Raw genomic sequence first — 12,590 nt, forward strand, 5'->3', positions numbered from 1 at the left:
AGTGGAAAACGTACCCGCAATCTCCGTCCTGTACTTGTTTTATAAAAAAAAAAAAAAAGATTTCTAAGGAATGCTCTGCTTGAGGTTCAGCTGATGGTGGGGCACTTTTATTTCCTCATTTCTTCATTAGGTTGTTGGTTTACAGCTGCTAGTTAGAGGTAGCATAGATGCAGATAGTCTCTGCAGCTCTTTTCTCTGCCGCTCCCCACCGTGTGAAATTCTGCTCCATGAATTTGATGAATGATTCGCAACTTAGATAATATATGCCAAGTTTACTACATCGCTCCCCAAACAGCCCCAGAGTTTAGTATAGTTCATACTGGACTTTCTCCCTTCATCTTGTATTTTCGGTCTGTTTTAGGTCTCTACTCCCCGCACTCTCCTGTGTGCAGACCTGCCTGCTGCACCTGCTAGATATGGGCTGGGAGCCACTAGACATGTCCTTCTTCAATGACATCAAGCTACCCGATCTCTTACTGGCAATGTCACAAGAAAATATCAGTATCCACGACTGCGCTATACAGTGAGTACAACCACGGCACAGTGCAAACCAGCTGAAATAGGTGTAATAAAAACAGCGCAGAGATTTCAGGTACTGCAGCATGGTGTAAAACTGGCACTGTGTAAAGGTCATCGAGCTGTATATTTAAATTTTCTACTAAAAAATTCCTTGTAATGATTGACTCCCTGATTTATCTGTTTAATATATGGTGTGGGGAAGAAGGACTTTGTGTAAGACTGATAGTATAACAACTTAAAAAAAAAAAAAAAAAATTGTTAAATTGTTGTTGAACAGTTTTTACCAGCAGCAACTGATGTGTAACTCCCTGATAATTCCAGAAGGATATTCCACGATTTGTATTTGCTGTGAATGGCACGAGATTTACCATCGTTGGTTTCTATATGGAACCCTTGTTTCTCCTTCCACTACCCAATTTTCTGTTACATGCAAGATTATCCAAACTCCCAACAACAGCTACTAATACTTGCACCTAATATACATCACCTTTAATGTAAAGAAGCATCTTGAGGCATAATCATGTACCATCAGCAAACAGGAGTTGGAGCGGTGATTGAGGATGCGGTTGAGGAGGGTTTGACGGGGATTTTGAAAGTGGGGACCGATGTGGTCAGCTGGAAGTATCTGGGAGGGAGGTTCCAGAATATGATGACTGAAATTTCAAACACTGATTTGGTGAGTTTGGAGAATAGAAGAGAATGTAAGGCCCGAGTCGGAGGGAGTGAGCTGGGACGTAGGGCTGGTGAAGATTCTGTAGAGGTGGGACGAAAAAGGCCACGGAGGGTTCTATGGGCAAAGAGGAGAATTTTGAATTCATTGCACCGAGTGTGGGGAGCCAGTAGAGGTTAGTGAGGATCAGGTGAGAGGAGTGGGATTGGTACAGGATGGAGTGAGAGGAGCGGGATTGGTACAGGATGGAGTGAGGAGCGGGATTGGTACAGGATGGAGTGAGGGGAGCGGGATTGGTACAGGATGGAGTGAGGGGAGCGGGATTGGTACAGGATGGAGTGAGGAGCGGGATTGGTACAGGATGGAGTGAGGGGAGCGGGATTGGTACAGGATGGAGTGAGGGGAGCGGGATTGGTACAGGATGGAGTGAGAGGAGCGGGATTGGTACAGGATGGAGTAAGAGGAGTGGGATTGGTACAGGATGGAGTGAGAGGAGCGGGATTGGTACAGGATGGAGTGAGAGGAGTGGGATTGGTACAGGATGGAGTGAGGAGCGGGATTGGTACAGGATGGAGTGAGGGGAGCGGGATTGGTACAGGATGGAGTGAGGGGAGCGGGATTGGTACAGGATGGAGTGAGGGGAGCGGGATTGGTACAGGATGGAGTGAGGAGCGGGATTGGTACAGGATGGAGTGAGAGGAGCGGGATTGGTACAGGATGGAGTGAGGAGCGGGATTGGTACAGGATGGAGTGAGGGGAGCGGGATTGGTACAGGATGGAGTGAGGAGCGGGATTGGTACAGGATGGAGTGAGAGGAGCGGGATTGGTACAGGATGGAGTGAGGGGAGCGGGATTGGTACAGGATGGGGTGAGGAGCGGGATTGGTACTGGATGGGGTGATCGAGGAGAGCGGGATTGGTACAGGATAGAGTGAGGGGAGCAGGATTGGTACAGGATGGAGTGAGAGGAGCGGGATTGGTACAGGATGGAGTGAGAGGAGCGGGATTGGTACAGGATGGAGTGAGAGGAGCGGGATTGGTACAGGATGGAGTGAGGGGAGCGGGATTGGTACAGGATGGAGTGAGGGGAGCGGGATTGGTACAGGATGGGGTGAGAGGAGCGGGATTGGTACAGGATGGAGTGAGGAGCGGGATTGGTACAGGATGGGGTGAGGGGAGCGGGATTGGTACAGGATGGAGTGAGGAGCGGGATTGGTACAGGATGGGGTGAGGGGAGCGGGATTGGTACAGGATGGAGTGAGAGGAGTGGGATTGGTACAGGATGGGGTGAGAAGCGGGATTGGTACAGGATGGAGTGAGGGGAGTGGGATTAGTACAGGATGGAGTGAGGAGCGGGATTGGTACAGGATGGAGTGAGAGGAGCGGGATTGGTACAGGATGGAGTGAGGAGCGGGATTGGTACAGGATGGAGTGAGGGGAGCGGGATTGGTACAGGATGGAGTGAGGAGCGGGATTGGTACAGGATGGAGTGAGGGGAGCGGGATTGGTACAGGATGGAGTGAGAGGAGTGGGATTGGTACAGGATGGGGTGAGAAGCGGGATTGGTACAGGATGGAGTGAGGGGAGTGGGATTGGTTCAGGATGGAGTGAGAGGAGCGGGATTGGTACAGGATGGAGTGAGAGGAGCGGGATTGGTACAGGATGGAGTGAGGAGCGGGATTGGTACAGGATGGAGTGAGGGGAGCGGGATTGGTACAGGATGGAGTGAGAGGAGCGGGATTGGTACAGGATGGAGTGAGAGGAGCGGGATTGGTACAGGATGGAGTGAGGGGAGCGGGATTGGTACAGGATGGAGTGAGGGGAGCGGGATTGGTACAGGATGGAGTGAGAGGAGCGGGACTGGTACAGGATGGAGTGAGGGGAGCGGGATTGGTACGGGATGGAGCGGGATTGGTACAGGATGGGGTGAGAGGAGCGGGATTGGTACAGGATGGGGTGAGAGGAGTGGGATTGGTACAGGATGGAGTGAGAGGAGCGGGATTGGTACAGGATGGAGTGAGGGGAGCGGGATTGGGATTGGTACAGGATTGGATGCAGGCAGCCGGGCTATGGAAGAGCTGGAGTTTGTGTAAGGCGGAGCTCAGGAAGCAGACAAGGACCTGCACAGCCATATAAGGAGTGAGTTGCTTTTTGACTCGAGGTGAAGTGTAGAGCTTCCAACTGTTGTTGAAACTTTGTTGGACTGTCTGCTAATAGAGTCTGGTATTTATTTAGCCAGTGGAGTGAAGAGGATGAGATTGCAGATTACGAATGCAACAAAGAGTGGATGGAGGAATGTCAAGATGGAATACAGCTTCGTGTCTGGTACGAGAGGATGTCGAATGCTACAGCTGAGGAGAAGAGGCGGGTAAGTGGATGCTTTAAGTAGCATTAATTAACCTTTCAATCCGTGAATTACCTGACATTTGTAGTTGGCGTGCGTCTCCTGGCACTTACGTGAGAAACAAAAGCTCAAGTTTGTGAAAATTCTCAGTCTCACTGGTTTTTATTTTTATTCATTAAATGTTGGAATGAAATATACTGTTCAATGTGCTTTCTGTGGGAGTGGGGAAAAGATGGCATGATATTCCTAGGTAGACTTGAATACATTTTATGTGTTTTGTGAAAGGTGTTTTTAATTTCTGTGCAGGAGATGGTCCAGTACACGTGACTTTTGTTTGCTCATTTTCTTTTTAAAATTGTGCAATAAAGGATGAATCACCAGAGATGTGTATCATCCTTCTGCTGGCCATTAACTCAGTAGTGAATTCCACTGCTTCTGAAGGAACAACTTATGTTTTAAAGCCTAGAACTTGTAATTAACTATTTGTTTGTGTTTTGTGACAGATGCACATGTTTGTTGCACGTTACTGTGACCTGTTGAATGTGGAGATATCCTGTGATGGGTGTCATAAAATAGCCCCCTGGCACCGCTACCGGTGTCTTCAGTGTCCGGACATGGATCTCTGCAAAACGTGCTTCCTCGGTAAGAATTGGTCCTGATGTGAAGTGAAAATGACTTGAGGAGACCTTGGACAGGTGGCGGCGAGCCAAAACATGTTGTGGTTTTCGTCATTTGATGCAAGCACAGAGATTTAAGAGCCGTGGAAAAGTATTTTTTTTTAAAGAGGACACAATCTGTTGGAAACCATTTCAAAGTACAAAAAAAGCCACTCCTAGTCGCAGAGCAGCAGTTAATGCAGCAGGTGCCACACTGAGCTGAATCAGCGGAGTAGGAGGCAGTCATGCTCTGGCTGTATAGCTCTTCAGTCAGGCTGCATCTCGAGTACTTTGATCAGCTCTGGCCACCAATCCATGGAAGGAAATGTCCAAGCCATGGACGTGGTGCAGAGGAGTACCGCAGGGGCTGGTTCCTCGTGTCTAAGCGGCTGGGTTATGAGGAAATGATCATAAGAACAGCAGTAGGCCATTCAACCTCTCGAGCCTGTTTCGCCCCCCTCTCTTTTTCCCCCCCCCCCCCCCCCCCTTTAATTAGATCATGACTGATCTGTTCCTCAGATTATGATGGAGCTGTACAAAACTCTAATTAGGCCACAGCTGGAATACTGTGTGCAGTTCTGGTCGCCACACTAGGAAGGATGTGATTGCATTGGAGAGGGTGCAGAGAAGATTCACCAGGATGTTACCTGGGCTGGAGCGCTTCAGCTATGAACAGAGACTGGACAGGCTGGGGTTGTTTCCCTTAGAGCAGAGAAGGCTGAGGGGGGACCTGATTGAGGTGTACAAAATTATGAGGGGCATAGATAGGGTAGATAGAAAGGAACTTTTCACCTTAGTAGAGGGGTCAATAACCAGGGGGCATAGTTTCAAGGTAAGGGGCAGGAGGTTTAGAGGGAATTTGTGGAAAAACTTTTTCACCCAGAGGGTGGTTGGAATCTGGAACTCACTGCCTGAAAAGGTGGTAGAGGCAGGAACCCTCAACATTCAAGAAGCATTTAGATGAGCACTTGAAACGCCAAAGCCTACAAGGCTACGGACCAAGTGCTGGAAAATGGGATTATAATAGACAAGGCTTGATGGCTGGCGCGGACACAATGGGCCGAAGGGCCTCTTTCTGTGCTGTATGACTCTATGAACTCCATTTACCCACCTTTGCTCCATATTCCTTGATACCATTACCCTTCAAAAATCTACCGAACTCATTCTTGGAAGCTCCAATTGACTCCCAGCCTCAACAGCCTTTTTGGGGGAGTGTTTTCCAGATTTCCACTACCCTTTGTGTGAAAAAGTGCTTTGCGATTTGCCTCCTGAACGGCCTAGCTCTAATTTTAAGGTTATACCCCCTTGTTCTGAACTCCCCCACCAGAGGAAATAGTTTCTCCGTATCTACCCTATCGAATCCTTGTAGTATTTCAAACACCTCGATAGATGACCCCTCAACCTTCTAAACTCGAGGGCAATCGCAATCATAGAACGATGCAGCACAGGAGGCCATTTGACCCATTGTGCCTGTGCTGCCTGCTCTTTGAAAGAGCTCTCCAATTAATCCCACTCCCCTGCTCTTTCCCCAGAGCCCTGCAAATTTTTCCTTTTCAAGTATTTATCCAATTGCCTTTTTGGAAGTTATTGAATCTGCTTCCACCACCCTTTCAGGCCGTGCATTCCAAATCGTAACAACTCACTGCGTGAAAGTTTCATGTCACCTCTGGTCCTTTTGCCAGTTTTCTTAAATTACTGACCCTTCTGCCACTGAAAACAATTTCTCCTTATTTACTCTATCAAAATCCTTCATAATTTTGAATGCCTCTCTTAACCATCTCTGCTCTAAGGAGAACAACCCCAGCTTCTCCAGTCTCTTCACATAACTGAAGTCCCTCATCCCTCATTCTAGTAAAAGTTTCCCTGCACCCTCTCTAATGCCTTGACATCCTTCCTAAAATGTGGTGCTCAGAATTGGCCGCAATACTTCAGCTGGGGTCTAGTGTTTTATAAAGGTTTAGCATAACTTCCTTGCTTTTGTATTCTATTCCTCTATTAATAAAGCCAAGGATCCCATATGCTTTTTTAACAGCCTTCCTAACTTGTCCTGCCACTATTAAAGACTTGTGTGTATACATCCCCAGGTCTCTGTTCCGGCACCCCCTTTAAAATTGTACCATTTCGTTCACATTGCCTCTCCTCGTTCTTCCTTCAAGAATGAATCACATCACACTTCTCTGCGTTAATTTTCATCTGCCATGTGTCTACCCATTTCACCAATCTTTCTATGTCCTGCTGAAGTCTGTTGCTATCCTCCTCACTGATTATTGCATTTCCAAGTTCTTTGCCGACTGCAAACTTTGAAATTATACCCAAGACCAGGTCATAATAGATATCAAAAAGAGCAGTGGTCCCAACACCGACCTCTGGGGGACACCACAGCACACTTCTCTCCAGTCTGAAAAACATTCATTCACAACTATTCTCTGCTTGCTGACACTTAGCCAGTTTTGTATCCAAGCAGCCACTGCCCCTTCAATTTTGCTAACACGTCTATTATGTGTTACTTTATCAAAAGCCTTTTGAAAGTCCATATGCACAACATCAACTGCACTACCCTCATCCACCCTCTCCGTTACTTCATCAAAGAACTCGATCAAGTTAGTCAAACATGATATGCCTTTAACAAATCCGTGCTGGCTTTCATTTATTATCCCTTATTTTTCCAAGTTCCAATTAATTTTGTGCCAGATTACTGTCTCTAAAAGTTTCCCCACCACTGATATTAGGTTGATTAGCTTGTAATTGCTGGGTTTATTCCTCTTCCCTTTCTTAAACAGGAGTGTAACATTTACAATCCTCCAGTCCTCGGGCACCACTCCCATAGCTAAGGAGGGTGGGAACATTGTGACAAGACCCTCTACAATTTCCACCCTTACTTCCCTCAGCAACCTAGGATGCATCCCATTCAGTTCTCCACTGTACTTTTCTACTTTGAGTGCTGCCAACCTTTTCAGAACCTCCTCTTTATCTATTTTTATCCTGTTCAATGTCTCTACTGCCTCCTCCTTTACTGCTACATTGGCAGCATCCTCTTTAGTGAAGACCGATGCAAAGTACTCATTTAGTACCTCAGCCATGCTCTTTGCCTCCATAAGAATATCTTTTTGGTCCCTAATCGGGCACACCCTTCCTTTGACTACCCATTTACTATTTTTATATGTTTATAAAAAAACATTTTTTATGTTACCTGCTAATCTGTTCTCATACACTATCTTTGCCCCTTTTTATTTCATTTTTCAGTTCTCCACTGTACTTATTGTATTCAGCTTGGTTCTCTACTGAATTTTGAACCTGACATTTATCATAAGCTTCCCTTTTTCTGTTTCATTTTAACCTCTATCGTTCGTCATCCAGGGAGCGCCAGCTTCGAATGCCCTTCCTTTCCCCCTCGTGGGAATGTGTCTACATTGTACCTGAACTGTCGTCTCTTTGAAGGCTTCCCATTGCTCATTTACTGTTTTTCCTGCCAATATTTGATTCCAATCCACCTGGGCCAGATCCCTTTATAACTCACTGAAGTTAGCCCTCCTCCAGTTGAGTATTTTCACATTTGATTTAACCTTTTCCATAACTACTCTAAACCTAATGATATTATGATCACTGTTCCCCAAATGCTCCCCCACTGACACCATGCTCCTCTTGCCCCACTTTATTCCCTGGAACTAGATCCAGCACGGCTTCCTTCCTCGTTGGGCTGGAAACACACTGAGCAAGAAAGTACACATTTCAGGAATTCTTCCCTTTTACACTGTTACTATCCCAGTCTATATTAGGATATAATTGAAGTCCCCCATTATCACTACTCTCTAGTTCTTGCATCTTTCTGTAATTTGCCTGCAAATTTGCTCCTCTGTCTCATTTCCACTATTTGGTGGCCTATAATATGGACCCAGCAGCATAATAGCTACTCTATATTCCTTAATTCTAACCAAATAGATTCTATCTTTGAGCCCTCGGGTACATCATCCCTTTCTAGTGCTGTAATAGTATCTTTGATCAATACCGCCACCCCTCCTTTTTTCCTTCCCTATCTTTTCTGAATACAAGCCAAGTTTATGTAACCAGTCCTCCTAATTTAACCCACTAAGTCCTGGTATTCAGGTGAATCTGGGCTGCATCCCCTCCAAGGCCAATATACCCTTCATGAGCTGTGGTGCCCAGAACGGAACACAGTGCTCCGCGGAGGTGGGGTCTTACCAGGCACTGAAGAATAACTTCCACCCCTTTGTATTCCAGCCTCTTGAGATAAAGGCCAATATTCCATTAGCCTTTTTGATTGCTTTTAGCTTTTAGTAATTTGTGTCCTCTACACTCTCCATTTCTGAGATTTTGCCTGGCTTACATGTCATTTAAGGAACCTAAATATGAAAGAAAGATGTGCATTTATATAGTGCCTTTCACGACCACCAGACGTCTCAAAGCACTTTACAGCCAATGAAGGACTTTTCAAGTGGAGTCGCTGTTGTAATGTAGGAAATGCGGCAGCCAATTCGGCAACAGCACAAAGGTCCCACAAACAGCAATGTGATAATGACCAGATAATCTGTTTTTGTTATCACAGAAATCACAGAAACCCCACAGTGCAGATAGAGGCCATTTCGGCCCATCGAGCCTGCACCGACACATATCCCACCCGATCCTCGTAACCCCTCCACCAACACATATCCCACCCTATCCCCGTAACCCCACGTATTTAATCCCCCTAACACTAAGGGTCAATTTATCATAGCCAATCAACCTAACCTGCACATCTTTGGACTGGTTATGTTGGTTGTGGGATAAGTATTGGCCAGGATACCGGGGATAACTTCCCCTGAACATCTCCTTGAAGTAAGACTTGAGCGATGAGAGTTCCGAAGAGGAGAGAGAACTGAGCCTCCTCAATAGAAGGGAGAGCAGGGTGGAGTGGCCAGTCAGTGGCAGTGCAAGTTCCAAAGGAGACTGGGTTGAAGACTGGCTTTTCACCTCTGGGACATGTGTTCAAATCTAGCCCAGACTGATTGGATGAAAGTCTCATATGTCTGCTGGCTGTAAGGGTGCTTTGTGAAACCTGTCTGGCCAATCTCAATCCGATTCCCAGTGGGCAGACGTCTGCAGTACAACAGTGCAGTACAACAGTGGGGTGTTGTTAGGCTAGGGCTGAGGCACGTAAGAGATAGGGAGATCTGTCATATTTCAAATCTTATAAAGGCTCTTTTTAATATCCATGGGATTTTGATCGTTACTTTAAATTAATGACTGCAGTAAGCGGTTTAGCTGGAATATAAAAGTATCACCAGCTAAAAACCAAGATCTTTCATTACTTGGGCCAGGAAATTCCCGTGTGGGACCCAGTTTAGAGACTGAGCATTCTAATGGGAATACATTTGCAAACTCGGCGAGACTGGATATACCTCAAGTAGAAACCACTTCATCCAATTGCTGGCTTTGTTATGCGATTGATCAGTTGAGTCGGGAGGTTTTGCAACCAGATGAAAATGGATTTGTGTTTGTCTATTGTGTGGCTCATACAAGGGCCGGCCTGGTCTTTGGATTGGCCAGCCTGGCTGCAAGTAAGAGCTGATGTGGAGTTGGAGAGTATCTCACAGCAGGGGAGGGTTCGGCGGGAGGGGTTGATCGACAGCTCCTCGCCCAGACGGAGAAAAGAAAATTCTGCCACCGCCTTGGTTTAGTTCCTACTGTATTGATGTGGAAAGGGTCATGTGAAGCTCAGCTCGGGTAAACTGAACCTCGTGCATCAGTTTTGTGGACAAATGTAAGAAGTCACACAACACCAGGTTATAGTCCAACAGTTTTATTTGAAATCTCAAGCTTTCGGAGCGCTGCTCCTTCGTCAGGTCACCTGATGAAGGAGCAGCGCTCCGAAAGCTTGTGATTTCAAATAAAACTCTTGGACTATAACCTGGTGTTGTGTGACTTCTTACATTTGTCCACCCCAGTCCAACACCGGCATCTCCACACCATGTTTTGTGTATGACACTGGTCAAGGGTCAGTGTTGCTCGGACGGATAGTGAAATGTTGCCTCTTATTTTATAAACCGAGGCGGTTTAGGTTGAACATTGTAACTTAATGATATCTACCTTGTTCTTTTGCTACAGTTTATTTCTGCTTACAATAAACCTGATTTGTAGATTATAGACCAAGTTGCACAATCTGATCGTGGTGATTCTTCTGTTATCCAGAGGATACGTGAGATCTTACGGCATTTCCAGCGATCAATTTACAGCAACAAGGGTTCTGTTTGACCCTGGGTAACACTACATCGCCAAATATTGCGCTTTTAAGGACACGCTTCAGTTTGTAAAGTGCGAGAGCTGTTTTATGGGCGCTGTCCTGAGCACTAAATGGTGACCGCCTGAAAATTGTTGCTGTGGTACAGGTGCAGTGAAGTTGGGGGCTGAGTGAAGGCACCTTGCTCTGAACCTGGTGGTGCTTTTTCTGGTAGTGCTGGATGTTAAACTGAAATGGAAAGTGTACCATTCCCCAGCACTGCTAACCCCAATCGCAGAATTCAGTTTCCTTAAAATAAAAAATGCTCCATTTAATAATGTGTGAGTGAGCTGGTGTTTACTTCAGTGCAACATCAACACTTTCTTGTGCAACACATCGAATGTAGAACTTGCCAGAAGTTTGCCTCAATATTGAATTGCTAAAATCTAGAGTATTTAATTGCCAAAGTAGAGAAGAGCAAAACTAGAGGCCATCAATATAAGATAGTCACCAAGAAATCCAATAGGGAATTCAGAAGAAACTTCTTTACTCAGAGAGTGGTGAGAATGTGGAACTCGCTACCACAGGGAGGGGTTGAGGCGAATAGTATAGATGTATTTAAGGGGAAGCTCGATTGAAGGAGAAGGGAATAGAGGGTTATGCTGATAGTTAGATGAGGAAGGATGGGAGGAGGCTCAAATGGAGCATAAATGTTGGCATGGACTGGTTGGGCCGAATGGCCTGTTTCTGTGCCGTATATCCGATGTAATTCTATGTAAGTAATTGGCTGGCACCCGCTTTAACCTCAGTGTAACATTCCTTGCGGTCGATTGTCAATTGGATCGCTTTATTTTTTGATGGTGATTTTTCTCTTCAGGTGGAGTGATGCCTGAACATCACGAAGATTATCACAAAATGGTGAACATGGAGTACGCATGTGATCACTGTCAGGGGCTGATCATAGGCCGTAGGATCAACTGCAATGTATGCGATGACTTTGACCTCTGCTACGGATGCTATTCTGCGAAGAAGTACCCTGACAGGTAACGGAGGACAGTGCTAAATAACACTGAACTACCACTTCCCAGTCCATCGTCTGGCATTAGAATTGAGGGCTGCACTGTTGGGAATGCAAGCCATGACCCTCAGCAAACTTCATAAGTGACTCCCTCGTAGATTTGCTATTTTTATTCCCCCAAACACTTGCAGCTATCTGTGTGCCCTGTTGTCAACAGATGTGTCCACCTTAAAGACGCCCCACTGAGTTTCCAGCAAATTTGATAAATGATTTGGTTCCCTCTGCCTCTGGTGGGGAGCCTAGGGGAAAGAAATGAATGAAGGCGTCGTTCCATCTGGCCATGTGTGTAGCTGCCAAAACTCTGCCCTTGAACATTACTGTCAGCACTTCAGTAACATGGGAATCCTATTCTTAATTCCTTTGACTAATTGACTTACTGGGCAATGCGTCCTACCGTTTCAAGCATAAGATTCACCATAGGGTTGTCCCACCTGTGATGCACCCTTTGCGTATATCGGTCAGCATGTGACTGAACCCAGCAGACAAAACTGCTTGAATAGCGAGGATTATGTTGGCTGTGCTCTGTTTCATGCCCAATAAATGTAATTCCAATAAAGTCAGCTAGGGGAGGGGGGGAAGGATACTACAGGTATCACGCAAATAATTCTTCCACTGAAATCCAGCCATAAATCGCACTGCGTTCCTTTAAAGTATTTGCTACTTGTACCGACTGTAATAAGGTGTGCGATGAATTGTGTTGTTTCTTACACTGAGATGGGTTTGAAGCTCTTTCTATTTTTACTTTCCTGCAGCCATTTGCCAACGCACAGCATTACAGTGTTCCCCATGGTGACGATTCGGATCAGTGACCGCCACCGGCTCATCCAGCCGTACATCCACAACTATACCTGGCTGCTCTTCAGCGCGCTGGCCCTCTACACTGCTGACGTGGTAACTGAGCAGAAACCCGCCGAGGAGGATCTGGACTCCCACGCGCGCGCACACGCTGAGGAGCTGGAAGCTCGCTGCACAGAGCTCATCACTGAATATCTACTCAAAGCGCATCAAGGAAAAAGTCAGTCATGTGAATGATGCGCGTTCTTTGTCTAAAAATATACATATATGTTCAAAATGTGTCTAAAGCACTCGTGCATTTTAAGGTTATTTGTT

General features: G+C 46.1%; 2 protein-coding genes across 5 annotated transcripts in view; one reads left to right on the forward strand and one right to left on the reverse strand.

Moving 5' to 3' along the window:
- Positions 1-12,590, reverse strand: part of atp2a3 (ATPase sarcoplasmic/endoplasmic reticulum Ca2+ transporting 3) — an 824,766-nt gene that overhangs the window by 318,387 nt on the left and 493,789 nt on the right. The gene's annotated exons all lie outside the window — the stretch shown is intronic.
- Positions 1-12,590, forward strand: part of zzef1 (zinc finger, ZZ-type with EF hand domain 1) — a 229,044-nt gene that overhangs the window by 114,131 nt on the left and 102,323 nt on the right. For all 3 annotated transcript variants that reach the window (XM_085964180.1, XM_085964183.1, XM_085964181.1), the window contains exons 22-26: positions 362-523; positions 3,424-3,556; positions 4,036-4,174; positions 11,280-11,445; positions 12,233-12,495. In XM_085964180.1, coding sequence (XP_085820306.1) covers positions 362-523; positions 3,424-3,556; positions 4,036-4,174; positions 11,280-11,445; positions 12,233-12,495 — 863 coding nt within the window. The remainder of the gene's footprint in view (positions 1-361; positions 524-3,423; positions 3,557-4,035; positions 4,175-11,279; positions 11,446-12,232; positions 12,496-12,590) is intronic.

Source organism: Somniosus microcephalus, chromosome 22, assembly GCF_052327205.1.
Source record: "Somniosus microcephalus isolate GS21.2 chromosome 22, FLI_Smic_1.0, whole genome shotgun sequence".
Taxonomy (NCBI): domain Eukaryota; kingdom Metazoa; phylum Chordata; class Chondrichthyes; order Squaliformes; family Somniosidae; genus Somniosus; species Somniosus microcephalus.